This window comes from Chiloscyllium plagiosum, unplaced genomic scaffold (assembly GCF_037043375.1).
Source record: "Chiloscyllium plagiosum isolate Xiang-an unplaced genomic scaffold, Cpla_swu_hap1 HiC_scaffold_50, whole genome shotgun sequence".
In the NCBI taxonomy this organism is placed as follows: Eukaryota; Metazoa; Chordata; class Chondrichthyes; order Orectolobiformes; family Hemiscylliidae; genus Chiloscyllium; species Chiloscyllium plagiosum.
In genome coordinates this window covers 56,823,900-56,850,715 of record NW_028270188.1, presented here as the reverse complement: position 1 = coordinate 56,850,715, position 26,816 = coordinate 56,823,900, and the positions used below count along the sequence as shown (strand labels likewise).

The 26,816-nt window shown below is 45.2% G+C and overlaps 1 protein-coding gene across 1 annotated transcript in view; it reads right to left on the bottom strand.

The window, feature by feature from the left end:
* Positions 1-26,816, bottom strand: part of iqgap3 (IQ motif containing GTPase activating protein 3) — a 106,049-nt gene that overhangs the window by 56,622 nt on the left and 22,611 nt on the right. The window contains 11 exon segments of the mRNA XM_087984967.1: positions 968-1,051; positions 5,408-5,578; positions 6,429-6,571; positions 9,327-9,494; positions 10,209-10,299; positions 10,417-10,580; positions 14,231-14,355; positions 19,301-19,461; positions 20,081-20,244; positions 22,780-22,867; positions 25,394-25,557. Of these exon segments, the coding sequence (XP_087841093.1) occupies positions 968-1,051; positions 5,408-5,578; positions 6,429-6,571; positions 9,327-9,494; positions 10,209-10,299; positions 10,417-10,580; positions 14,231-14,355; positions 19,301-19,461; positions 20,081-20,244; positions 22,780-22,867; positions 25,394-25,557 (1,523 nt within the window).

The window sequence follows — 26,816 nt, the reverse complement described above, 5'->3', positions numbered from 1 at the left end:
GGATGGGCAATAAATGCTGGCCCACCAGTGACATCCACATCCCACAAGTGAATTTTAAAAATCTGCTTAAAATACAGAGGATGCTCAGTGAGCTCACATTAAGGTTTTGCATTGCTTTGCTAAGGCAATCCCTTTAAAAATGAAGCTTCATCAAGTGATTCAATAATGAAACACATCTTAGCTCATTTACATAAAAGCACAATTTGAAACAGTCATTTCGCAGGCTGGTTAATGCCTCATGACGCTCTTATCGTGCAGCTGGGGTTGAACCGTTTCATAAGCACCTGGATGGCACAGACACACCATTCTCAGGTTACTCTGAAGAAAATTAAGTTTTAAGCTGGTTTACTTGTGCCCCCCCCCCCTGAAAGATTAGTTTGTTTAAATAGCAGACCCATTAAAATTATACATTTAAACAAATTCTCTGGTTGAGCACAGCGTTCGATCACTACCGCTTCCCTTGTTTAAGGAAAAATCGATTATCTGAATAATCAATTAACCAAACGAAAGAGTGTCCGGCCAATCTCGTCCAGATAATAGAGGTTCCTCTATAGACAGCTCTCACCTGTCTTATAACCAATCTTCAAAAAAAAAAATGTACCTCTTAAAGCTTAGTATCATCGCAACCAATGTCAATGGACTATTCCACATTGGGGAGCTCTTCCCCCTTGATGACCTTCTGCCCTGTGAACTTTCTGGGAGATGGGGTTTAGGGGTGGGTAGATTCACTGGACAGCCAGCAACAGAATGAGATCTCCCCGTTCCATTTTTGCACTGCCCCAAACACAGGATGCAGAGACTGAAAAGAAAAAACAATTGGCTCCAAACCCAGTCTGTGGGCTCAACTGAAGCAAAACTCCAACCAGCCACTGAAGGATCTTTAAATATTTATCATGCTATTTAGACCAGTCTTCCTTCATTATAATTAACATTACATGACACAAGGCCAGAGCTAAGTGGTCTGTACCTTAATTACAGCATCTGTGTTGTCTCGAAAGTGATGAAGTCTCTTCTGGTAATCTCTCCGCTGTCTGTAACCTCTCCAGTGCGACTGAAACATAAAACACAGCTGAATGCTATTCCCTCCACAGTTACCAGCCACCACAAACAAGAGGATAACTTTTAGGATTTAATTCTGGAATCTTAAAATTTAGCAGGAAGAAAACTAATGTTGAAAAATAATTTTTCTTTGGATGCGAGTGACACTGGCAAGGGACTGTTTATTCCCCACGAGTTATCAGAGCATGTTGGCACAATGATGCACAGATGTTGCAGCAGAATTGTGTCTTAAGGGACCCATTGATAATTTCAAGAATGGTCTCGTCTTTTGATTCAAAAAGCCATAACTACCTTTGCTGCTTGCTCATTGGATGATATTACTCAGAAGGAGTCATTCCACACTTAAGGCTTACTATTCAGAAGAGCTATGTGATTATTCCCACTTCTGGCAGAATTGCAGATTGCTCCTCTGTTTAGGTATTGATTGATTTCCTTTTCAAGGTTAGTATTGATTCTGCTTTCACTGGGTGCACCCGCAAATTTTACCCAGCTGGACTCTATTAATCTTTTACACAGAAACACTCCAAAGTTACATTCGGACCACGTGCTGGTTGCAGCTAACCACCACCCTCCAAAGGACAATAAATGCTGGACTAGCCAGTGATACAGATGATGTGAATGAATAAAATTTTTAAAAATCAGGTCATTTGATCCATCTGCTCCACGCTTATCCTCCTTGATGCCATCCCTTTGTTTTTTAAAGGCACCCAACTAACCTGTTCTTTTATCCTTTCTTTATTTTTTCATGGGATGTGGGCTTTGCTGGCAACACCAGCATTCATTGCCCATCTCGGAAAATATCTTGAACTGACTGGCTCGCCATAGAGTGGACGTAGAGATGATGTTCCCTCTCGTAGGATAGGCTAGTAGCTGAGGGCACAGCCTCAGAACGAAGGGACAACTCTTGAGAACAGAGGAGAGGAGGAATTTCTTCAACCAGAGGCAGACGAATCTGTGGAACTCACTGCCACAGAAGGTTGTGGAGGCCACATCATCGAGTGTATTTAAGGGAGAGAAAGATAGGTCCTTGGGAAGAAGTCATGGGGTTGAGAAACATATCAGGCAGACTAAGTGAGGACTGCAGATGCTGGAGATCAGAGTCGAGAGTGTAGTGCTGGAAAAGCACAGCAGGTCAGGCAGCATCCGAGGAGCAGGAGGATCGACTTTTCGGTTCTCCTGCCCCTCGGATGCTGCCTGATCTGCTGTGCTTTTCCAGCACTATATCAGCCAAGATTGAATCGAGGAGAAGACTAGATGGGCCAAATGACCCAATTCTGCTCCTATATCTTATGGTCATATGGAGGCCAGCTAAGAGTTAGCCGTATTACTGAGGTCAGTGGAGTCACACATCAGTCAGACAGCGTAAGGACAGTGATCTCTTTTCCCGTTAATGAACTCAACATCAATTAATTTCATGGCCCCATATTCCAGATTTATTAATTGAATTTAAATTCCACCACCAATGTCTCCGGGCCTCTGATCTAGATAGCTTGGATTTAATCCTATACCTACATCCTCTCAGCCATTCGAGATAATCTGAATCCCTGTATTCTGTCTATTTTCTTTCCCATCCATTTAGAGAGAAAAGACCCTATCAAATCCTTCCACAACCTCCTTGGACAAAACTGCCCCAATTGTTCATAGTGGGGATAGAGGAAAATGGGAGGTTCACTGATGATTACAGTGCCCAGTTCCACTGCTAATTCTTCATGGTCCATATCTGCATAGAGCAAGAGCCTGGACAACATTCAGGGTTGAAGTGATAAGAGGCAAGAGTCATGCCACAATGAGAGTAAAACCACCTCCCATGAGATTTAATAGCATCTCCAAATGCCAGTTGTCAATAACCTGAGGTGAGTGGGAGAGATACCTTTGACCAGATATCGCTACTGGATCCACCTCCTAAAAACTGCAGCTTATTAAAGGAGGCTGGGACTTCTACAGCGTATGTCTGCCCCCCAAACTCCTACACCACTTGCAAGGCACGAGTCAGGAGTGTGACGGAACTCTTTCCATGTGCCTGGATGGCCAACTCTAACAAGAGAATCAACATCACCCAGAATAAAGCATCCCCCGATTGTTTGCCATTCCACCTACCACCTTAAACATTCACTCCCAATATCACCAATGCTCTCTAGCAGCAGTGTGTACCATTTGGAGAACGTACGGTGGTAACTCATCTACACTCCTTTGACAGCCTCTTCTAAAATCGTATCTTCTACCAGAGGGACAAGGACAGCAGATGCAGGAGAACCTCACCACATGTAGGACTTTACCAAGCCTCTCAGTGCTGACCTGGAACTATTATCGGCCATTGCTTCACTGTCCTGGGTCAAAAATCCTAGAAGTGTCTACCTAACAGTATCTGGTAACACCTTCATACACAAACTGCAGTGGATTAAGAAATGGGTAAAGCATAACTTTAGAGAGGTAGCAAAGGATTTGCAATAAATGGGGTGTGGAATAAAAGGCCTTCCTGGATTTGATCACAGGCGAGCCAAAGAAAGTCACTAAGGTCTTCAGAAGATCAAACTGAACAGTCAAATAACCTCCGAGAAGAACAGGTTCAATTTGGTGATAACTCCTGGTACGTATAATGGATTGGTTGGCGAACCCAACACTTGGTGCTGGATTCAAACCAAAGCCTATCAACTCTACCTTCATCTACCTTGGTGCTAGCTGTGGCTTGGTGCATGGCTCACCTTACCTCAGACACGTGGATTTGAGTGCCACTTCAAAGGCACCACAACAAATTCCATGCCTAGACCTCCAGTAGCTGTAAGGTGCAAGTGCTGCACTGTTGGAGGTTGCACCTCTACAGAAAGGGTTCACAGAGTGACGACGAGTTCAGAGCAGCGTTTGTTAAGTGAACACTTGCTAAAAATTGTGCTGACACGTTAATTGCAGTTGCTAAATCAAACAGGGACACAGGAAACAAGAGGAAGAGTAGACCATTCAGCCCCATGCTTTGCCACTTTCCCAGATTTTGGCTGATCTTCTACCATTTTCCCGGTACCAGCCCATAGCCTTTGATATCTTTACAACAATTTAGTAGAAGTAAAAAGAGTGATGTTCAGAAGAGAATTGGACAAACGCTTTAAGAGGAAAAAAAAATTGCAGGGTGTGGGAAAAGTGTACGAGAACAAGATCAATTGAAGAGCTCTTCCAAAGAACCAACACAAATACAAAAACTGAACGGTCTTTTTTCACGCTAGAACAGCCCAAGATTACAGCCATGACCTTGAAGGGCAGTAGACACTGGAGAATCTGAGCTGCATGTACCACTCCAAGTCATGGACCATCCTTCGAAAGTATGTCATTAGTTGCCAAGTGTGTTGGAGTATTGTGTGTGTCTCTTTCTTTCTGCCCATCCTGCCAAATTACCCCCACTTTTTCCTGAAATTGTGTTCTTAGGAGTGCAACTCAACTGGCACTCCATTCTTTAAACACATGAGCCCAGGTGGTGACAGCAGACTGCTCGAACACAAGGATGTCGCAGCTTAGCCAGACCCCAATCTCCAGGCGTAACGCTACGGATCAGTGGGTAATCATTGCAAGAGTTTTCCCGGGCAAACCAGGAACACAAAGGTCAATATTAGCACCCCAGCGAAGCACAACCATTTCAGGTTCACACCACTCCCCCAAACACTCTAACAGAATGGCTGTGTTGCATTCAGACAACGTTATATGACTCGGACAGACTGTGTTACTCGGGGACAGATTATGGAAGCAAAAGTGGTTGCCAATTTATGCAGAGCAAGACCTGTATCAAGGGGAGGTAATGACGGTATTATTGCTTGACAATTAATCCAGAGCTCTGGGGAATGCTCTGGGGGCCCAGGTTCAAACCCTACCACAGCAGATGGTGGAAACTGAATTCATCACAAATCTGAATGGAAACAGTTTAATGATGGCCATGAAATCAAGTCAGAAAAACCCACCAGGTTCACTGATATCACTTATTGGCCTGGGATATCCTTACCCACTCTGATCTGCATGCGACTCCAGCAAACTCACAGCATTATGGTTGACTCTTAACTCCCCTCTGGGAGAAGGGATGTGTATTAAGTGCTAGCCTAGCCATCAACACCCACATACCATGAATGAACAAACAGAACTCCACACACGGCAACAAGAGGAATGTCACTTCTTTTTTAAAGAAAGCATCGACTGGAGGGAGGCAATGTCAGTCAGGAATTCAAGGGATGTGGCAGGATGTTTACAATCATGGAGACAAGGATGGGCGGGGTCAATTGCGAGGTGCATCCCTGACAACCTGACATCTCTTCAGTACCGCACTGGAGAGTCAGCCTGGATGATACGGGAAGAAAGGTCAGAAGCACTCTACCTGGACTGTTACGATGGCTGGCAGTTGTTTTTGGAGAAAGTCTTTGCGAGCGCACAGATCCTTCCGAATGAGATAACCCTTCATGTGGGCCTGAAGCCTTGTGATCATTCCCTCGTTCGCCTTCCAGAGTCTCTCTCGATTATAAACAGCTGTCACTCCAGTTACCGTGGCCTAAAATCGGTTGGTGGGGAATAAAGGTAGCAGTTGTCAGAGTCTGCAGTGTCTACAACATATCTGACCCACACAATTTCTCTTGGTAGCACGACCAACAGGAGCCCTAGACAGCTTTCTGCACCTGTAGGCCATTCACCCTCTGAGCTTATTCCACCTTTGAAATATATCCCGGCTGATTTTAACTCTTTCCCTAGCAAGATGCGAACATCTATTTTGATAATGAGAGACACGGAGACACAGAAGTGTTCCAGATTTCCACTGTGTGAGGAACTGCTGTTTGATATCATTCATGAACAATCTGGATCAAACTTGGGATTTTAACATTTCTCCCATCCCCACCCCATTCTGAACAATTCCCCATGCCTCTTTGCCTACTACATTCGAGGTAATGCAAGACTAGTTTGTGGGACCTCACCTCAGAATTTAACTCTTCCAGCCCAGGATTGTGCTGGTGAATCTGCAATGCACCCCCTTACAAGCCAATATGCCCTTCTTGAGCTTTGCGGGAGAGCTTGGAGTTGGGGTGGAAAACAGGAGAATTGAACCCAGCTACTCCTAAGCGAACTGAACTCAAATAGTGAACATCACTTCCTCCCATTTCTCGTCCAGCCCCTGAGGTAAGGGATAACATCCCATTAGCTTTTCAGATTACACCTCCCCATTCCTGGCTTCTCGCCATTTGGAAAGAATTCTGGTCTCGCCTGGATCCAAAGTGGATGGTCCCTCACACTTCTCCATAATTGAGCGGTTTGTTCCCACTGGTTTAATCACACAATGTCCACTTACACGGTCTGTCAGCTCCTCCGAAGCTGCTGTGTGGCTCAGGACAGCGACAGGGAAACCATACCTGGATCTCTTCCCTGCTGATCTGTGTGGAGCTCTGCACAAATCCCCTGGGTCTCTCCCAGCTCCCCTCGAGCGTCTCCAAATTGAAATAGTACAGCGACCCATCCTTCAGCTTGTGTTTCACCCAACTGCTCCGGTTATCACCTAAAGAATGGAACAATCAAAAATGGCTTGCCTTTCTCATCCAACATTAGTACCGTACTCTGCAGGAGGAGGAGGCCATTTGACTCATCATGCTAAGGCCAGCTCTTTGAAAGAACTCTCAAATTAATCCCACTTCTCCTCAGCCTGCACTTTCAAAAGATATGCCTGGTTAGGATTTTCAAAGGGGAGACAATAGTTAGGTGGTAGTTAGTGTCAGTGGACCAGTAATCCAGAGGCCCAGATTATGGGTCTGGGGATACTAGTTCAAATCAAATCCTGGGAGGCCATCATTTACTAGAACTGAACTGAATCAATCATATGAATACTATGGCTACAAGAGCAGGTTAAAAAGCTAAGAATCATGTAGAAACTAACTCACATCCTGACTTCCCAAAGCCTATCCATAAAGGCTTACAAGACAAAGCCACAAGGATGATGGAATACTCCCCACTTGCCTGGATGAGTACAGCTCCAACAATATTCAGGAATATCTGCACAATCCAGGATCGATACCACATCTAAATTCAAAATTCATTCTTTCCACCACCAATGTACAGTAACAGCAGTGTATACCATCTACAAGATGTACTGCATAAATTCACTAAGACTCCCTAGGCAGCACCTCCCAAATGCGCAACCACAACCTCCCAGGGGACAAGGGCAACAGATACTTCCTCCAAATCACATCGCATCCAGACTTGGAAATATATCAGCCATTCCTTCAGTTCACTGGGTCCAACTGCTGGCACTTCCTCCCAAATGGCACTGAGTGCAGCAAGTTAAAGTTGTTGGCTCACCACCACCTACTCAAGGTCAATCAATGCTGGCCCCAGCAACAATAACCACATCCCGTGAATGAATAGAGTTAAACTTGCACAAAAAACAAAAAGTCAGCATGCAGGCATAGCAAGCAATTAGAAAGGCAACAGATTAGTTCCCTTTTAATACAGGTCAAAGTTAAGTACCGAAATAAAGAAGCCTCGCATAAGGTTTTGGTGATCCCACTCCTGAAGTGGTGTGTGCAGTTTTGCTCTCCAGATTTCAGGAGGGATATACTCGTGCTGGAGGCCGTATACAGAAGGTTCAGGAGATGGGCCCCGAGTGAGAGAGGCTATCCTATGATAAGAGGTTGAATCGATCAGGTTGATACCCTCTGGAGTCTAAAGGAATTAGGAGCTGGTGATCTCACTGAGGCAGACAAGATGCCAAAGGGGACTGGCCAGGATCAACAGAGAGGGTACACCTTCCCCCACGTCTAGCCAACGGGGGAACATGATGTGCACATTGTGGAGTGAACTGATCACAATCTCAGGACAAATGGGTGGCCATTTTGGACTGAGATGAGAAGAAACTTCTTCACTCAGGAGGGAACTCTCTCTCCCATAGTGTTTGAATGTTCCGTGGCTTTAAGGGTGGAATCGACAGATTTTTATCCCACGTGGGGACTCAAGAGATATGGGAAACAGTCTGGAAAGTGGAGTGCAGGCTGATGACCAGATTATACATTGCAACAAGCACTATGGGCCATGTTCTCATTTCTTTCTTTTTTTGATTCCTGCAGCTTTGCAAATTGAGCCCAATTTGACTGCTCTTTCAAGTAGTGTTTACCAGACCACAACAACACATCACATTAACAAATTCTCATTTCACCAGAGCTCTTTCACCAAATCTCCACTATCTGCGCTCCTCTGCTGACTGACCGACCTCTCTGCCAGTGGAAATAGTTTCTTGTGACTATCTCGACTGAAACCTTGAAGACCTGGAGCTTCTCTGCTGCAGGGATGACTGAAGTCTCTCATTAACCAGAGAATAGTTCTGGCAAATTCCTGCCCTAGACTTGGGCAACCTTCCTAGAGTTTGGGTGCCAATAATTGGATGTAACACTTCAGCTGGGGCCTAACCAGAGAATTACAAAAGGTTTGGTGCAACTTCATTGCTTTTGTACGCAATTCCATTCTGAATAAAGATGACAGTTTTATCAATTTATCTTGCATCCCTTCAAACGTGCGCAAGCAAGAACAACCAAGCCTCTGTTCTGCACCACCCTTGAAAAGCACAAGTTCATATAGAAAGAGATTTGATCTTCGCTAATAACTCCAGTGACCGGTCATCTCATGTTACTGCCTGGCCCTCTAGGAAGGCGTTCAGAATCTAATTTAGGAGTTAAGAGAGTAGGGGTTGATAGCTTTTTCTGACACTTGGGGCAACATAGCTGGATCTTCATCCCATTTCCACCAAACACCTACTCCTTAGTAGGGCTTGTTGATTGGAAGTAGGAGCTCCAGTTGATTATTCACAAGGAGTTTTCCTGGCCTGTATGTTACAGAGTCACACCATGATGGCATGCAAGCCTGTCTACCACATGTGGTATGTGAAAATACAATGATGTGAGCAGTGGTGTGAATTGGAATGGTCCAATTCCAAAACAGTGGTGCCAGAAAGGTAGGCAGTCTTCAGGTTCCTGGGTCCTTCTGCTCCAGACCAGCTGCTTCCTCCCTTCTTTGTCAGGGGCTCAGGGTGGGATGAAGATGGACTTTCAGCGTTTTAAAAATTCTTTGTTCTGAAGCTACTCAAGGTGGTGCCGGATTGTGGCGACAGTTGAAGCTTTTCACTGTATTTTACAGTGCTGTTCATTGTAGAGTACAAGTGACAATAAATCATGATTCAAGTGACTACAAACCTGAGGAGAACAGAGACATACTATTTCTTAAAGCATAATGAGCAGCATCTCTATCCCTCTGAGGCAAAGGCTTACCCATCTCCATTTTAATTTGCATCAACATGGCCAACTCAGATTGGTAGGTGGAGGCACATTCTGGAACCACACTGCATAAAGCCACACTTGGAGAACGCAGAACCCGCAGTGTTTGGGATGCAACACCCTCCTTGATTGCCTGATTGATGGCTGCTACCCCCAGCGACACTGAAAACAAAGCAAAGAGAAACCAACAACACATGAAGTTAGAAGGCACTTGAAACTACAACTAAATTAATAGGTGTCTCTCTCTCTCTCTCTCGAGCTACTGTCTTCCTCTTTCTCTCTCCCCATCCTACCTAGCCCGTCCTCTCTCACTCTCCACCCATGGAGTAGTTCAGCACCACGCTGGGAGATACATCGATCCCTCCATGCCACAGCGTACAACTGCATATTCACAGGGAATACCACAATGAAACAAGACTGGCGTTCGCATTCTGTCTTTTTAAACGTATATGTTGCAAAGTACTTCAAAAGCCAATGATATTTGGAGGTGCATTCACTGTTGTAACACAGGAAACAGAAAATCTTCCACCTGCAATGTGATAACCACCAGCTAATCTATATCAGCTATTGTGGACAAGTATTGGCCCAGATCATTCAAAAGATGCTCCTCTTCCAGAGGGCCTAAAAGAATTCAGGTGTGGTTTTTGGAAGGGCAGACAGGGCCTTGATTTAGCATCTCACCTGAAAGACAGCACCTCCAACAGTGTGGAGGCCTGGACAGAGTTATACAGCATGGAAACAGACCCTCTAGTCCAGTCAGGAGTTAAACACGCAACTCTTTTAGACTCAGAGGTTGCTGAGACATGACTGTTGGAACACACTGACAGGACGCAACACGCCCCCAACCCCACCTGGCCCGTAACGGAATGACTCAACTTTTCCTCGCAGCCTGCCCATCCTGGTTGGCCTTGTGAATCCCATCCTGAACTTCCTCGATCCAGAGCACCGCTGTCTCGTCCCGATTGTCCTGAGGATGCGAAAAGGATTTTTTTTTCTCTTTGAAAAAAGGAGTCGTTAAAACCTCCACAGGCAACCGATCCTCGAGGAGACGGAAAACGGGATTTATAATGGGGCTGCCTCGTACCTTGGCCTTTTGCCGCTTTGCCGCGGCCAGCACATCGTGGTAGCGCTTGGCAGCCGGGAAGTCCAAGTCGGCTAGTCCAGCAGATGGCATTAGGAGCGCCGCTATGGTCCTCTCGGGATCGTTCCGGTCCAGTGCTTCATTTATCAAACCAATCGCAACGATTTCTGCAGAAACCACAGATGGAATTCACGCAGCCTAAGAACAGGCAATTGTGGATATGGTCACATGCTGAGAAGCAAACTTAATGAGGGAGCTCAAGGTGAAAAACAACCCCTGGGGCAGTGGCCATAATAAGGTAGAATTCACCCTGCAGGTTTGGGAGGGAGTAGCTTGGAATCAGATGCAACAAAATGACAATTGAGTAAAGAGAACAAAGACATGAGGGAGGAGCTGACCAGAGTTAATTGGAAGGGGAGCCGAGCAGGGAAGACAGTGGAGCAGCAATGGCAGGAGTTTCTGGGGGTGTAATTCAGGAGGCACAATTCATCCCAAGGACAAAAAAAAACATACTAAGGAGACAATGAGGCAACTGAAAGTCAAGGACAGCATAAAAGCAAAAGAAAAAGCATACAATATGAGTAAGATTATTGGGAAGCCTTTAAAAACCAGCAGATGACAACTAAAAACAAAGCAACGAGGGTTGAGAAGTTGATAAGTAAGGTTAATCTAGCTAGTAACATAAAAGAGTTTTTTTTTAAGATAGATAAAAGGTAGAGAGAGGCAAGAGTGGATATTGGTCCACTGGAAAATGAGTAGTAGTAATAGGGAGCAAAGAAATGGCAAAGGAAATAAGATACTTTGCACTAGAATTCAGGGTGGAAGACACCAGCAGCACACCACAACTTCAAGAGAGTCAGGGGCAGAGGTGAGTGTAGTGGCCATCACTAAGCATAAGGTGCGAGAGAAGCTGAAAAGGTCCAAAGGTGGATACTCACCCAGAAGAGGATAGAAAAGGAAATTGAGGAGGCATTGGTGGCTCTTTCAGGAATCATTGGAATCAGGGGAGGGTCCCAGAGGACTGGGAAATGGCTTAATTCATAAGAAGGGAGGGAAGCAGAAGTTAGAATCGGTTAGCCTGAACTCAGTGTTTGGGAAGAGTTTAGAGCTCATTATTGAGGATGAGATTGCAGAGTACTTGCAGCATGCTGTAAAATAGAGCAGAGCCAGCACAGCTTCATCAGGGGAGGTCATGCCTGGCAAATCTGTTAGAATTGTTTGGAGGAAGTAATGAGTAAGTTAGACAAGGGAGAGTCAGTGGACATAATTTATTTGGATTTCCAGAAGGCCTTTGACAAAGTGCTGCACAAGAGGTTGCTCAATAGGATAAGAGGCCATGCATCAGGGGCAAGGTACTGGTGTGGAGACTAGTGGAATCAGTGTTGGGTTCACAACTGTTCAGGTTATACATTAACAATCTGTATGAAGGAACTGAGGGCATTGTTGCCAAGTTTACAGATGAGGAAGGAGGGAGCAGGTAGTCTTGAGGAGGCTGCAGAAGGACTTGGAGAGACAGAGAGTGAGTAAAGAAGTGGCAGATAGAATACAACATGGTAAAATGTGAGATTATACATTTTGTGAGGAAGAATAAAGGTGAACTGTTTTCTAAACAGGGAAACATTTCGGAAATTGAAGCACAAACAAACTTGGGAATGCTAGTTCAGGATTCTCAAGGTTAATGTGAAAGTTCAGTTGGCAGTTAGGAAGGCACTGATTTAAAGAGGGCTAGAAAACAAGAGGAGGGATGTACTGCTAAGTTTGAAGAAGGTGCTGATCAGACTACACTTGAAATATTGCGAGCAGTTTTGGGCCTTGTACCTAAGGGAGGATATGTTGGAGTCAGAGGAAGTCAAGAGGCGGTTTTCAAGAATAATGCTGGGGATGAAGGGCTCGTCGTAAGAGGTTGAGGATTCTGGGTCTGTACTCAGTAGAGATTAGAAGGATGAGAGGGGATCTGACTGAAAAACTTAGAGTACTGAAAGGCCTGGAGAGAGTGGATGTGGAGAAGATGATGTTTCCAGAGTGGGAAAGACCAAGGGCATGGCCTCAGTGAAGGGACTGAGATGAGGAGGAATTTCTTTGGCCAGAGATTGATGAATCTGTGAAACTCAATGCTGCAAAAGGCTGTGGAGGCCAAATCAATGAATGTATAGAAGACAGTCTTGATTAGTAAGGGGATCAAGGGTTACGAGGAGAAGGCAGGAGAATGGGATTGAGAAATATATCAGCCATGATTGAATGGTGGAGCAGACAATTGGCCAAATGGCCTAATTTTGCTCCTACATCTTATGGGAGGCCTTTCAAACGATCATATTTCAGTTTTGAAGAGGAGTCACCCTAGACTTGAAACATTAATGGCTTCTCTCTCCACAGATGTTTCCAGACCTGCTGAGTTTCTCCAGTGTTCTGTGCTTTTGTTGCAGATTGCCAGAATCTGCAATGTTTTGTCTTTCAAAGGTAACAGGGCTAACATGCTCTTGATCACGGGAATATCAAAATCGTCTGTAGAAGGCATTCGCAAATGGGTTGAGGCAGGGTTTCCCAGACTGGAGCTTGCGGACCGAATAAGGTCGCCAGCGGACCACGTGCAGTTGCAAGCTCTGGGGCAGCCACTTGAGGAGTGGACAAAGTCAGCTTGCATTTGGGAACACCCCCTGCCAGGTCCTCTCTGAGATGCACGCAATCCAGACTCAGAAATATATATTAGACATTCCTCCAGTGTCACTGGGTCAAAATTCTGCACTCCCTCCTTTCACTGCACTCTGGGTGTTCCTGTGTCAAGGTTCAACGCAACAGCTCAAAGAGGCTGAACAGGCTAGGATTGTTTTCTTTGGAGCGTCGGAGGCTGAGGGGTGACCTTATACAGGTTTACAAAATCATGGATAGGGTGAATGGACAAAGTCTTTTCCCTGGGGTAGGAGAGTCCAGAACTAGAGGGCATAGATTTAGGGTGAGAGGGGAAAGATATAAAAGAGACCTAAGGGGCAAATTTTTCCATGCAGACAGTGGTGTGTGTACTGAATGAGCTGCCAGAGGAAGTGCTGGAGGCTGGTATAATTGCAACATTTAAAAGGCATTTGTATGGGTATATGAATAGGAAGGGTTTGGAGGGATTTAGGCTGGGTGCTGGCAGGTGGGACTAGATTGGGTTGGGATATCTGGTCGGCATGGAAGAGTTGGAACAAAGGGTGTTTCCATGCTGTACATCTGTGACTCTATGACCACCCATTCAAGGGCTTTTAGGGATGGACAGCCAGCCACTCCGACATCACGTGAACAAACATAACAGAAAGGAGCACTATTTCAAGAGAACGCTAGGCAACCTCATGAGGAATAGAGGTTATGCTGACAGGGAGGTCATGTTAGTGTTCAGATTGTTCTTCCCAAGAGGGCAGTGGAGACTGAGAGACACAGCGTATTCATTGTTGAATTATTTTTGTCCAACAAAGGAGTAAAGAAAGATTATTGGGCGGCTGGTGGCTGTGGACAGGAAAGGGAAGACAAGGTCAAAAAACAAAAACAGATCAGCCACAATCTTATCAAATGGCAGGACCTGCTCAATAGCTGAATGGTCTATTCGTGCTCCTAATTCACATGATCTTATAAAGCAAAGGGTAGAGGCTCAGTTGGAGCATAGAATGAATATAGATCCCTTGGAGTGCATAACATATTTCTGTGCCGTTGCATTACATATATTGAAGTAAACCTTCAGAAGGGTCCAGGGAAGCACTCAAGGTTAATTCTCCCCTCCGATTCTCCAAGTGCATTTATCAGAAACCAAACTGGCAGGGCACAGAAGACGGAAGTCCGTACTCACTGTCATGCTCCTTTTCCACAGCTAAATTCACATCATGCACACACATTTGCAGGTCGTTCCAGGACAGCATCACCACCCCATTTCTCTGGGCCTGTTGCTTGAGCAGAGTCAGTTCAGCAAAGTACCTGTTAACGAAACACCACTGAAACATCACAAATCCAAAATGAGCCCGCATCCAGGGAGCCTACTCGGGACAAGGACACCCTGCACAAAGGTCCACCATGCTTGTTCCCTCTCACCTCCCCGAACTGTCACAATATCCAGAATCGGAGTGCATCTGGGAAAGTTAAAAAACAGTGAAATTCACAACTAATCTTGGAGGAACTGTTGGGCGAAGTTCACAGCACAGAATCAGATAAGTTAATTGTTGTTTTAAGTCTGTCCAAGAGAAAGGCTGCAGTAGTGAGTATTGTGGATTCTTTCTTGATTATATGTTTTTGGAGACAAGTCTCTTGATTAAACTTAAAATATAAGCCATAGCTATTAATTTAACCTGGGCAGTTTGTAGAGGAATAAGACAGTGTTATTTTCTGGGTCCATAGATTGTGAAGGAGCAAAAATGGCCTTTGCAGTGATATGTACTTCTTGTCAGATGTGGGAGTTTAAAGAGTTTAATGATTACTGCGGATTATATCTGACATAAATGCTGTTGGATGCGAATCTTACCAGATCGAGTGGATCGGTTGGAGAGACAGATAGAAGCGATGAGGAATTTGCAACAGCAACAGTATGTGATGGATGGCAGTTACAGGAAGGGGGGAAAAGTCTCAGATAGTCACATAGATGGGTTAACTCCAGGAAGGGTGAGAGAGGTCGGCACCTAGGGCAGGAGTCTTGTGGATATACCCATTTCAAACAGGTATGCTGTTTTGGAAAATGTAGGGGGTGATGGATTCTCAGGGGAACGTATCACAAACAGCCAAGTCTCTGGTATTGAGACTGGCTGTAATGCAACGAGGGGTACGTCGGCTTCCAAGAGATCAATTGTGTTCGGGGATTCTGTAGTCGGAGGTGCTGACAGATGTTTCTGTGGCCAGCAGAGAAAAAGCAGAATGGTGTGTTGTTTCCCTGGTGCCAGGATCAAGGATGTCTCAGAGAGGGTGCAGAATGTTCTCACAGGGGAGAGGGGCCAGCAGGAGGTCATTGTCCACATTGGAACCAACGATATTGGAGGGGGATAGGTTGAGATTCTGAAGGGAGATTACAGAGAGTTAGGCAAAAATTTAAAAAGGAGGTCCTCAAGGGTAGTAATATCTGGATTAATCCCAGTGCTACGAGCTAGTGAGGGCAGGAATACGAGGATAGAGCAGATGAATGCATGGCTGAGGAGCTGGAGTGTGGGAGAAGGATTCATTTTTTTGGATCATTGGAATCTCTTTTGGGATAGAAGTGACTTGTACAAGAAGGACGGATTGCACCTAAATTGGAAGGGGACTAATATACTGGCAGGGAAATTTGCTAAAACTACTCGGGAGGATTTAAACTACTAAGGTGGAGGGGTTGGGACCCAGGGAGATAGTGAGGAAAGAGATCGATCTGAGACGGGTACAGCTGAGCACAGAAGTGAGTCAAACAGTCAGGGCAGGCAGGGACAAGGTAGGACTAATAAATTAAACTGCATTTATTTCAATGCAAGGGGCCTAACAGGGAAGGCAGATGAACTCAGGGCATTGTTAGGAACATGGGACTGGGATATCATAGCAATTACGGAAACATGGCTCAGTGATGGGTAGGACAGGCAGCTTAATGTTCCAGGATACAAATGCTACAGGAGGGATAGAAAGGGAGGCAAGAGAGGAGGGGGAGTGGCATTTTTGATAAGGGATAGCATTACAGCTGTGCTGAGGGAGGATAGTCCTGGAAATACATCCAGGGAAGTTATTTGAGTGGAACTGAGAATTAAGAAAGGGATGATAACCTTATTGGAATTGTATTATAGACACCCCCCAATAGTCAGAGGGAAATTGAGAAACAAACTTGTAAGGAGATCTCAGTTATCTGTTAGAATAATAGGGTGGTTATGGCAGGAGATTTTAACTTTCCAGACATAGACTGGGACTGCCATAGTTTTAAAGGTTTAGATGGAGAGGAATTTGTTAAGTGCGTACAAGACAATTTTCTGATTCAGTATGTGGATGTACTTTCTAGAGAAGGTGCAAAACTTTACCTACTCGTGGGAAATAAGGCAGGGCAGGTGACCGAGGTGTCAGTGGGAGAGCACTTTGGGGCCAGCAACCATGATTCTATTCGTTTTTAAAATAGTGATGGAAAAGGATAGACCAGATCTAAAAGGTGAAGTTCTAAATTGGAGAAAGGCCAATTTTGATGGTATTCAGCAAGAACTTTTGAAAGCTGATTGGAGGCAGACGTTCGCAGGTAAAGGGACGGCTGGAAAATGGGAAGTCTTCAGAAATGAGATAACAAGAATCCAGAGAAAGTATATTCCTGTCAGGGTGAAAGGGAAGGCTGATAGGTTTAGGGAATGCTTGATGACTAAAGAAATGGAGGATCTGGTTAAAAAAAGGAGGAAGCATATGTCAGGTATAGACAGGATAGATCGAGTGAATCCTTAGAAGAATATAAAAGGAAGTAGGAGTATACTTAAGAGGGAAATCAGGTGGGCAAAACGGGGACATGAGATAGCTTTGGCAAATAAAGGAGAATCCAAAGGGTTTTTACAAATACATTAAGGACAAAAGGGTAACTAGGGAGAGAATAGGGCCCCTCAAAGATCAGCAAGGCGGCCTTTGTGTGGAGTCACAGAAAATGGGGGAGATACTAAATGAATATTTTGCATCAGTATTCACTGTGGAAAAGGATATGGAAGATATAGACTGTAGAGAAATAGATGGTGACATCTTGCAAAATGTCCAGATTACAGAGGAGGAAGTGTTGGATGTCTTGAAATGGTTAAAAGTGGATAAATCCCCAGGATCTGATCATGTGAACCTGAGAACTCTGTGGGAAGCCAGAAAAGAGATTGCTGGGCCTCTTGCGGAGTTATTTGTATCATCAATAGTCACAGGTGAGGTGCTGGAAGACTGGAGGTTGGCAAATGTGGTGCCACTGTTTAAGAAGGGTGGTAAAGACAAGCCAGGGAACTATAGACCGGTGAGCCTGACCTTGGTAGTGGGGAAGTTGTCGGAGGGAATCCTGAGGGACAGGATGTACATGTACTTGGAAAGGCAAGGACTGATTCGGGATAGTCAACATGGCTTTGTGCATGGGAAATCATGTCTCACAAACTTGATTGAGTTTTTTGAAGTAGTAACAAAAAGGATTGATGAGGGCCGAGCGGTAGATGTGATCTATATGGACTTCAGTAAGGCGTTCGACAAGGTTCCCCATGGGAGACTGATTAGCAAGGTTAGATCTCATGGAATACAGGGAGAACTAGCCATTTGGATACAGAACTGGCTCAAAGGTAGAAGACAGAGGGTGGTGGTGGAGGGTTGTTTTTCAGACTGGAGGCCTGTGACCAGTGGAGTGCCACAAGAATCGGTGCTGGGCCCTCTACTTTTTGTCATTTACATAAATGATTTGGATGCGAGCACAAGAGGCACAGTTAGTAAGTTTGCAGATGACACCAAAATTGGAGGGGTAGTGGACAGCAAAGAGGGTTACCATTACAACAGGATCTGGACCAGATGGGCCAATGGACTGAGAAGTGGCAGATGGAGTTTAATTCAGATAAATGCAAGATGCTGCATTTTGGGAAAGTAAATCTTAGCAGGCCTTATACACTTAATGGTAAGGTCCTAGGGAGTGTTGCTGAACAAAGAGACCTTGGAGTGCAGGTTCATAGCTCCTTGAAAGTGGAGTCGCAGGTAGATAGGATAGTGAAGGCGACGTTTGGTATGCTTTTCTTTATTGGTCAGAGTATGGAGTACAGGAGTTGGGAGGTCCTGTTGCGGCTGTACAGGACATTGGTTAGGCCACTTTTGGAATATGGCGTGCAATTCTGGTCTCCTTCCTATCGGAAAGGTGTTGTGAAACTTGAAAGGGTTCAGAAAAGATTTACAAGGATGTTGCCAAGGTTGGAGGATCTGAGCTACTGGGAGAGGCTGAATAGGCTGGGACTGTTTTCCCTGGAGCGTCAGAGGCTGAGGGGTGACCTTATAGAGGTTTACAAAATTATATGGGGAATGGATAGGATAAATGGGCAATGTCTTTTCCCTGAGTTCAGGGAGTCCAGAACTAGAGGGCATAGGTTGAGGGCAAGAGGGGAAAGATATAAAAGAGACCTAAGGGGCAACATTTTCACGCAGAGGGTGGTATGTGTATGGAATGAGCTGCCAGAGGATGTGGTGGAGGCTGGTACAATTGCAACATTTAAGAGGCATTTGGATGGGTATATGAATAGGAAGGCTTTGGAGGGATATGAGCCAAATGACGAGTTGACAGCATGCAAACAATGATACACCTCAACATCTCTGGGGAGGCTCTACACTTGAAGCCAAATTCCTACTCTTCACAGCACACTGACCTCTGTCAGAAAGTCAGTGAGACTGCATTCAAATGGTGTGACAACGACAGTCACACACCTTGGCGACTAACTATCAGAGATTGGCATGTACCCCATCAAGAAAACAAGCCAAGGATTGATGTGCAATAATGCTCATTGCAATCAAATAGCCGCACAGGTCATTCAGCCCATCTGCTATCCCAATGTTTCTTTTCCATTTGAGTCTCCTCCAATCATTCTTTTCACTCTACCATCACCCTATTCATTCTTATTTGAATGTCTATCTAGCTTCCCCCATCCCTGTTACGTACCTGGACAACTGGAAGCCAGTTTCACAGTCTCCCCGCTCACTCAGTAAACATGTTCTTCCTGAATTCCCGATTGAATTATTTAGTGGTGATGATATATAGGATAGTCCCGTAGATTTTGTGGTCCTCACACAAATGGAAACATCTAAGCTATGCCTACCCTGTGTCTTCTTTTAAGGTCAGCTATCAAGAATCCTGCAAGCCTTCCCTTGTCTACAGAGGTGATCTGGCAGGGCAGTCTTTGGATGCAATGGTTCCTGGGGTATGTGCCATGCAGCGGGCAGGTGCTTGGCTTACCGCTGGGCACAGCAATCCTGTACGTCGGTCAGGCCCGTGACCGCACTGATCAGGTGCCTCCAGAATGCATTGAAATCCCCAGCTTCCAGGGCACGATTGATCAGTGCCACAGCCGAGAGCATCTCCACAGCAATATACAGCTCCTCTTGGGTCAGCTCACCCTGAACAAATGAAACAAGAAATATTAGTCACAAAAGCCGGCCCTCAACAGGGGCCACTCGGCCCATTGTGCCTGTACCAGCCTTTTCAATGAGCAACCCAATTCACCTCACTTCTTCTGTCTCTCCAAAAGGCTCGAAAACGTCTTTTTCTTTTGAAAGTTACTATTCAATCTATTTCAATCAACCTTTCAGGCAGCACAGTCTAGATCACCATAATTCACAGGGTACATATGGAGAGTCTGATTGCGTACAGTCATAACTCCTTCACAAAATCTCCCTCCCTTAACCTTCTCTGTTCTGAGGACAATCCCAGCTTCTCCCCATACAATCTGAAGTCTCTTATCACTGGTCTTCAGGTAAGTCTCCCTCCGCACCCTCTGAGGGCTTCAATATCCTCTCTTATCCAAAATGGACACTATCCTCAGGCTGTGGCTGAACCAGCAACTTGCAAAAGTTTAGTAACATCTTGTTTTTGTTCTCCTGAGAAAGAGTGCTGGAAGGAGTGAAACATTGAAAATAAATTTTAAGAACGGGAAGCAGGCACCGGGCACTCACTTATGTCTCTTAAATCCGTTTTGGTGACAACTGGGAGGCAGTGACTTTGAGACTGATCACTCACCTGTGGTTTCTGCTGCTGCAGGGCAGCCAGCTCCCTCTGGTAAAGCCCAGCCGCAAAGAGGTAGACATCTGGGAGTTTGGCGCTCGAGTTCATCAGTTCCTTCAGCGTCTCGTCAGGGACTCCCCTACGGATGGCCACGTTGATCCGTGACACAGCCTGCATCACTGCGCACAGACAGATTATACAGTTCGACCATAAATTAGGGTGGCGGAGCACAAGCTGTAAATAGGTCTCAGCCATGTATAAAGTCAGGGACAAAAATGCTAAAGAAACAGGAGAGGAATTTCTATTCTTTGTGGCGACAGCTCCAATCACCGGTGGGGGAGGTGCAAGTTTGGTTTACCCGAGAAGGAGCCACCCTCAGGTGGCAAAGAGCAGGAGGAGGAATCCTGAGCTTCACATCATTCTACCATGCAGGGGATGCTGAGCCACAGTGCAGCACTCCTGCCCTGGCAGCAGTCAAGTTCACACTGATCAACACAGATTAGGTTTCTTAAAAAGAAAGATTTCCCTGTTCTGTGGTTCAGTTGTTCTCACCCACAAACCGTACAAGAATTTCTTCCAAATAGAATCCTCCAGTTTCAAACTGGGCAAGAAGATGCTCTTCTTTCTTAGAGAATCCTGAATTTTTAGCATGGCACAAAGAACAGCAGATGCCAGCACACTGCAGTCAAAGTGCACTCAATCTAATGAGATGTTAAGACAGAGGTACCACCTGGCCCCTCTGGTATGGTAACAAACCCTACAGCCATTACTGGAAGAGAAACAGAGCAGTCCTCCTGCTGACCAATCTACTCATGTCTCAATGCCTCCTAAAGACAGATTATCTGATCATCTACTGCTGATCGCAGGAGCCAGCTATGTCCAAATTGGTCACCGCATTTTCCATGTTCCAACAATAACAACACTCCAAAAGTATCTCATCATCTGTAGGAGTGCACGGAGGCACCTCAAGAACGGGGAAGGGACCAAATAAATGCAAGTCATGTCCTTCTTTGCCCAGCACAGTAGAATCTGGGGAATTGGCCTGTGCTTAAACAGAGGAGGAATTGCAAAAACTGACCCACAGAAACAATACCGGGCAATTGAAACGGAAATCAATGAAACAGGCTCCCGAGGGAACTGGTGGAAACAGTTTGTATTGATTCAAGTGCAAATTAGATAGATTCCTTTCAGCAAGTAACATTTCGGGATCAAATCTACAAGTCATTTGGGACACGTTGCATAGTGATTAGAACAGTACTTGGGAAAAACAGGTGAGCATTTGATTCCTAAAGTGCTCTACCATGAGAGTGAAGCTGGTGTTGGGGGGGGGGGGGGGGGGGGGGGTTCATCTTCACTCTGTGTCAGGGCCTGCTGTAGATGAATCAATAGTCAAAGATGTACAGCATGGAAACAGACCCTTCGGTCCAATCTGTCCATGCCGACCATCTAGTCCCACCTGCCAGCACCCGGCTCATATCCCTCCAAACCCTTCCTATTCATATACCCATCCAAATGCCTCTTAAATATTGCCATTGTACCAGCCTCCACCAATTCCTCTGGCAGCTGATTCCATACACATACCACCCTCTGTGTGAAAAAGCTGCCCCGAATGACTCTTTTATATCTTTCCCCTCACCCTAAACCTATGCCCTCCAGTTCTGGACTCCCCAACCCCAGGGAAAAGACATTGCCTATTTACCCTCTCCATGCCCCCTCATGATTTTATAAACCTCTATAAGGTCACCCCTCAGCCTCCGACGCTCCAGGGAAAACAGCCCCAGCCTGTTCAACTTCTCCCTGTAGTTCAAATCCTCCAACCCTGGCAACATCCTTGTAAATCTTTTCTGAACCCTTTCTATTGAAATGAACTATTTGCATTTATACCCGGCTCAGATCATCCCAAAGCGCTTCACACTCAACGCTGTTTTTTTTTTAATGTGTTGCCTGCTGCAATGTGGGAAAAGAAACGACCCAATCTGCGCACAGCAAGATCCCACAATTGCAATAGGAGGTCGGACATTGATGTGTTGGTTAAGGGTGAAATATTCCTCCCAGAGCAACAGGGAGGATCGGCTTCTTGCCTCTTCTGAGACAGCCCTTTGAAATCCAGCTGAGGGGACAGGCAGGGCTTGGTTTAAGGTCTCATCCTAAAGGATGGCACCAACTGGCAGCACCACACTGGTCTGGGAGCACTTCCAGTACCATCCTGGAGCATCACCTGGTGAGCAAACCTCCGTTGTGTGGGTCGAGCCCAACATTTTGAGACTCAGGACCTTTCCCTGGGGTGGGTGAGTCCAAAAACTAGACGGCATAGGTGTAAGGTAAGGGGAAAAATATTTAACAGGAACCTAAGGGGCAACGTCTTCATGAAGAGGGTGGTGTGTGTATCGAATGAGCTGCCAGAGGAAGTGGTGGAGGCTGACACAATTACAACATTTTAAAAGTATCTGAATGGGTGTATGATTAGGAAGAATTTAGAGGGATGTGGGCCAAATGCTGGTAATTTGGTATCTAGATTAATTTAGGATATCTGGTGAGCATGGACTAATTGGACTGAAGGGCCTGTTTCATTGCTGTACAGTTCTATGACTCTATGAATAGAGAGTGTGCTCTTTCAGCAGCCACAGCCAGCATAGAGGACAGCCACCTTATTGCTTCACGCTGCTCGCCGGTTGGTCGCAGTTAAAGCGGATACACCAATGGCTCCTACTCACTGCACAGATGTACGTTGGAGTTTTCGTTGGCTGCGTCAATGGCCGCCTGGAGCTCCTCCTTCTCTAGTGGCTCCATCGTCCCTAACTCCTGAGGACACAAACAGTAGGGTTAAACCATTAACCTCAGTACAGGAGGGAAGGCTCGTTTGTTTGCAAAGCAAACTGCAAAACGGGAACGAGTGTATGCAGCAAAACTCAACACTGCTCAATTTGCAGCCAGCTCGGAGTTTAACAGGGTGGATTCCCAACTGCTCGAGGAGCTGAACTGAATGGAGCTTGGCTCCTTCCAGAAGAGTCAAACGGTACCGAACTACGGGGACATATCACACTGAAGTTGCGGCTACTGTGCAGAAGGAGGCCATTCAGTCTTTTGATTGAAAGAGTTAATTAGTTCTACTCCTGCACTTCCAGACATTGCTCTTTCATGACATAACAGCCTCTCAGCCTGATCTCTCAGCAGCCTGGCCTAGCGGTCTCTCAGCCTGACATGGTGATCTCTCGGCCTGGTGTGGCATCAGCATGGGCATCCAGTCTTGAGGGTATTCCTCAAAGTGCTTTCACACCATGGCTAATCACTTAAGACGGTAATGCTTGAACTTTAAGCTTTATTTTCTACTTAAAACGAAGAAGGTCTCTACCTTATTTCATGCTGTACTGTAATTACTGCAATGTCTAACTTTTAACTTTGTTCTTTCTTTCCACCTTGTTCTTCAGTTTCTGTACCTAGGTATTTGTACCGAAGGTGGCAGCGTGTGTGGTGACATTATACACTTCTCACTTTTGTCCCTCTGGTCACTGAACCACCTGCCAATGGGAACAGTTTTCCCTCAGTTACTCAATCAAAGTCCCTTCAAAATTTTGAACTTCTTAGTTAATCTTCCCTCATACATTTCCTTCACATAACTGAAGCCACTATCCTACTACTGTTCTGGTAAATCTCCTCTGCAGCTTGTCCAAAGCCCTTGACATCCTTTACAGAGAACAGCACCCTTAAATAGGGAATGCTATGACTGGAGGTTAACCGGTGATTTATACTTTTCTATGTCTCCATGTTAAGAGCCAACATCCCGCCACACTTGGTTCTTACAAAAGTAAATAGAGAAACTGGGACTGTCTGGAGAAGGTAGACAGGAGAGCTCATCATTTAGTACAAAACCATGAGGACAAAGTGGATGGGGAAGACCCTTGAAAGGGATCACATTTAAAATAATTGGTCAAAGGAGTAAAAACGACATGTGGAGAAGCTTGTTCACATAGCGAGTGGCTACGGTCTGGAGTACTGTACACAGCCTTGGCATGAGGGAGGCATGTTCAATCGAGGATCTCAAGATGAAATTGTATTTATCCAAAAAGGAAGGTGGTTATGGGGAGACAGCAGAATGACACTTTGAAAAGCTGTTGCCGATACTGGGGGCTGAATGGTTACAATGCAGCATGATGCTATTCTGTGAAAACAGCCTTTCCAACCTGCCCTGCCACATTCAGGGACCGGAGAGGGTGAGAGATGAGGAGGGAGGGGTGGGGGTAAACAAGCGGGTTGTACGAGAATGAGACACAGAGAGACAATAGCCAAAAGAACATAAAAAGGTAATTAAGATTTCATCTTGGCCAAGTGGTAGATTCCAGCAAGGATCTGAATCCTAACAGCAAAGTGCACAATGCTAAAATAGACAAAAGGATGTCGATTCTTAAAGTTAGGCGGAAGGAACGCAGTGTCAGGCCTGATAGATCCAGAGAGAGTCAGGAAAATTGCTGACTCTCCAGAGATGGCACTCGTTAAATCTCTGATACACTAAGTGTATGCTAGGGGACTAGAGAGTCCAAATTCATACTTTATTTATAAAGCAAAAAAACCATCTGTTTACAGACTAGTGAACTTATTAATAGATATGGTAGGGAAAAAAAACATGTAATGAAAAGATGGGACTATAAAATACCCAGATAAAGAGAAAACATTAGGAAGTAAGGTGTGGGGACATCAAAGGGACAATAATTGTTAGTGTGCACTGATCTTGAAGCAGAGCTAGTAACACATTTAATCAAGGTACATAATTATGAATGTTAGAAGAGATGAGGAGAGATGGTTTCTGGTGGCAGGAGGGTCAGTAACTAGAGGGACATCGATTGAAGAGAATCAGCAAAAAAGAACCAGAGTGAGAAGGGAATTCATCTTTAGATGCAGCAAGTTGTTATTACCTGGAACCCACTGCCTGAAGGGAAATCAAAAGCAGACTTCGGAGTTTTCAAAAAAGGGGGAAATCTGACAAATAGTGGACGGGGCAGGGGGTTTGCGGGGTTGTGGTATACTTGCAAGAGGTACAATGGCCACTGTACTATTCTGTAGTCACTAAGCAGTCAACCCAACCCTGCGCTGCTTTTGTGAATTGCCCCTTCAATCATTACCCTTACTCCTGGCTTGCAAGCAGCACTGGGGCTGGACAAACCAGCACCTTACACAAAGTGGTTCGGCACAGTATCTCTGTGAACACTTCATAATTGCATAAGGTGAATAATATGTCATTCCTTGTTAAAAAAGGTTCCAAACTTGGGGAATATATGTTAACATACCCGTAAACAAGTACAAGAAAGCTAAATCATATAGAGCATTGCGTACCAGTGCTTTCTGCTCTCGGTCAATGATGAGCTGTTCCATGTACCAATCGGTGTTCTCCCGGTTAACTTCGTGAAGGGCTAAAGCCTCACTCTGTAGAGTAGAGTACAGAGCCAGCACATCTCTCTTCTCCAATGCCTCATCAACATACTCCAGAGCAGCGTGCACTGAGAGGCAGAAACACAAGCATCACAGGGAAGAACAGCAGAGAGGAGTCCAATGGAGCATTAACACATGTTAATACAAAACGACAGTCCTGGAGCTGACAGGCTTAGACTTGAGAAAGTGAGGACTGCAGATGCTGGAGATCAGAGCTGAAAAATGTGTTGCTGGAAAAGCGCAGCTTTTGAAAAATAATTCCTGAAGGGCTTATACCCGAAACATCAATTCTCCTGCACCTTGGATGCTGCCTGACCTGCTGTGCTTTTCCAGTAACACATTTTTCAGGCTTAGACTTAATTCACACAAAATCATAAGCATTGTTTTCTCGAAGATAACAGTAATTACCAGCATCCTGGGGTTACCGTTAACAGAAAGCTTAACTGGACTCACCATACAAATACAGTGGCTACTAAAGCAGAATAAAAAAAAAGTTAGGAATCCTGCAGCAAATGATTTCCCAAAGCCTGTCCACCATTGGCAAGGCACAAGTTAGAAGTGCGATGGAACACATCAGACTTGCTTGGATGGGTGCAGATACAACACCATCCAGGACAAAGCAGCTGCTTAACTGGCACAAACATCCACTCCCTCCACCACCAATGCTCAGTACCATCTACAAGATGCACTGCAGTGACTCACCAAGGCTCACCTTACAAACGCATGACCACCTGCAACAAGAAGGACAAGGGCAGCAGGTGTTTGGGAACACCACCCCCTGCAGGTTCCCCTCTAAGTCACTTATCACACCGACTTGGAAATATATCATCGTTCCTTCAGTGTCACTGGATCAAGGTGCTGGAATTGTCTCCCTAATGGCACTGTAGGTGTCCCAACACCACACAGGCAACAGCAAGGACAATAAATATATATCCAGCCAACGATATTCACATCCATAAATGAACAAAAAAAGAAATGAAAAAGTAGATGGGATCTTTAAGAATCTTTTAGGATGAGAAGAGAGAAAAAAAAAGGCATAACTAAAGTAATTTCTTGAAGATAACTGGTTTCACCATTGCAGAATCCAAAGCCGATGAAGTGGTATTTGACATGCGCTCACTGATTTGGGCAGAACAAGATTTCACAAACAACATGACCACTCTCTACACTCTCTTACTGAGCAAGAGATAAATTACTGGACCAGGACAGAGAGTTTGCATGAAGAGTATTGATAAATTACGACGTGCTCCAAAGTTACGATGAGTCAGCTATCAAAGGAGTAAGAGAAAGAGTCGGTCGGGAAAATATCACTGCAATCCATAGGGGG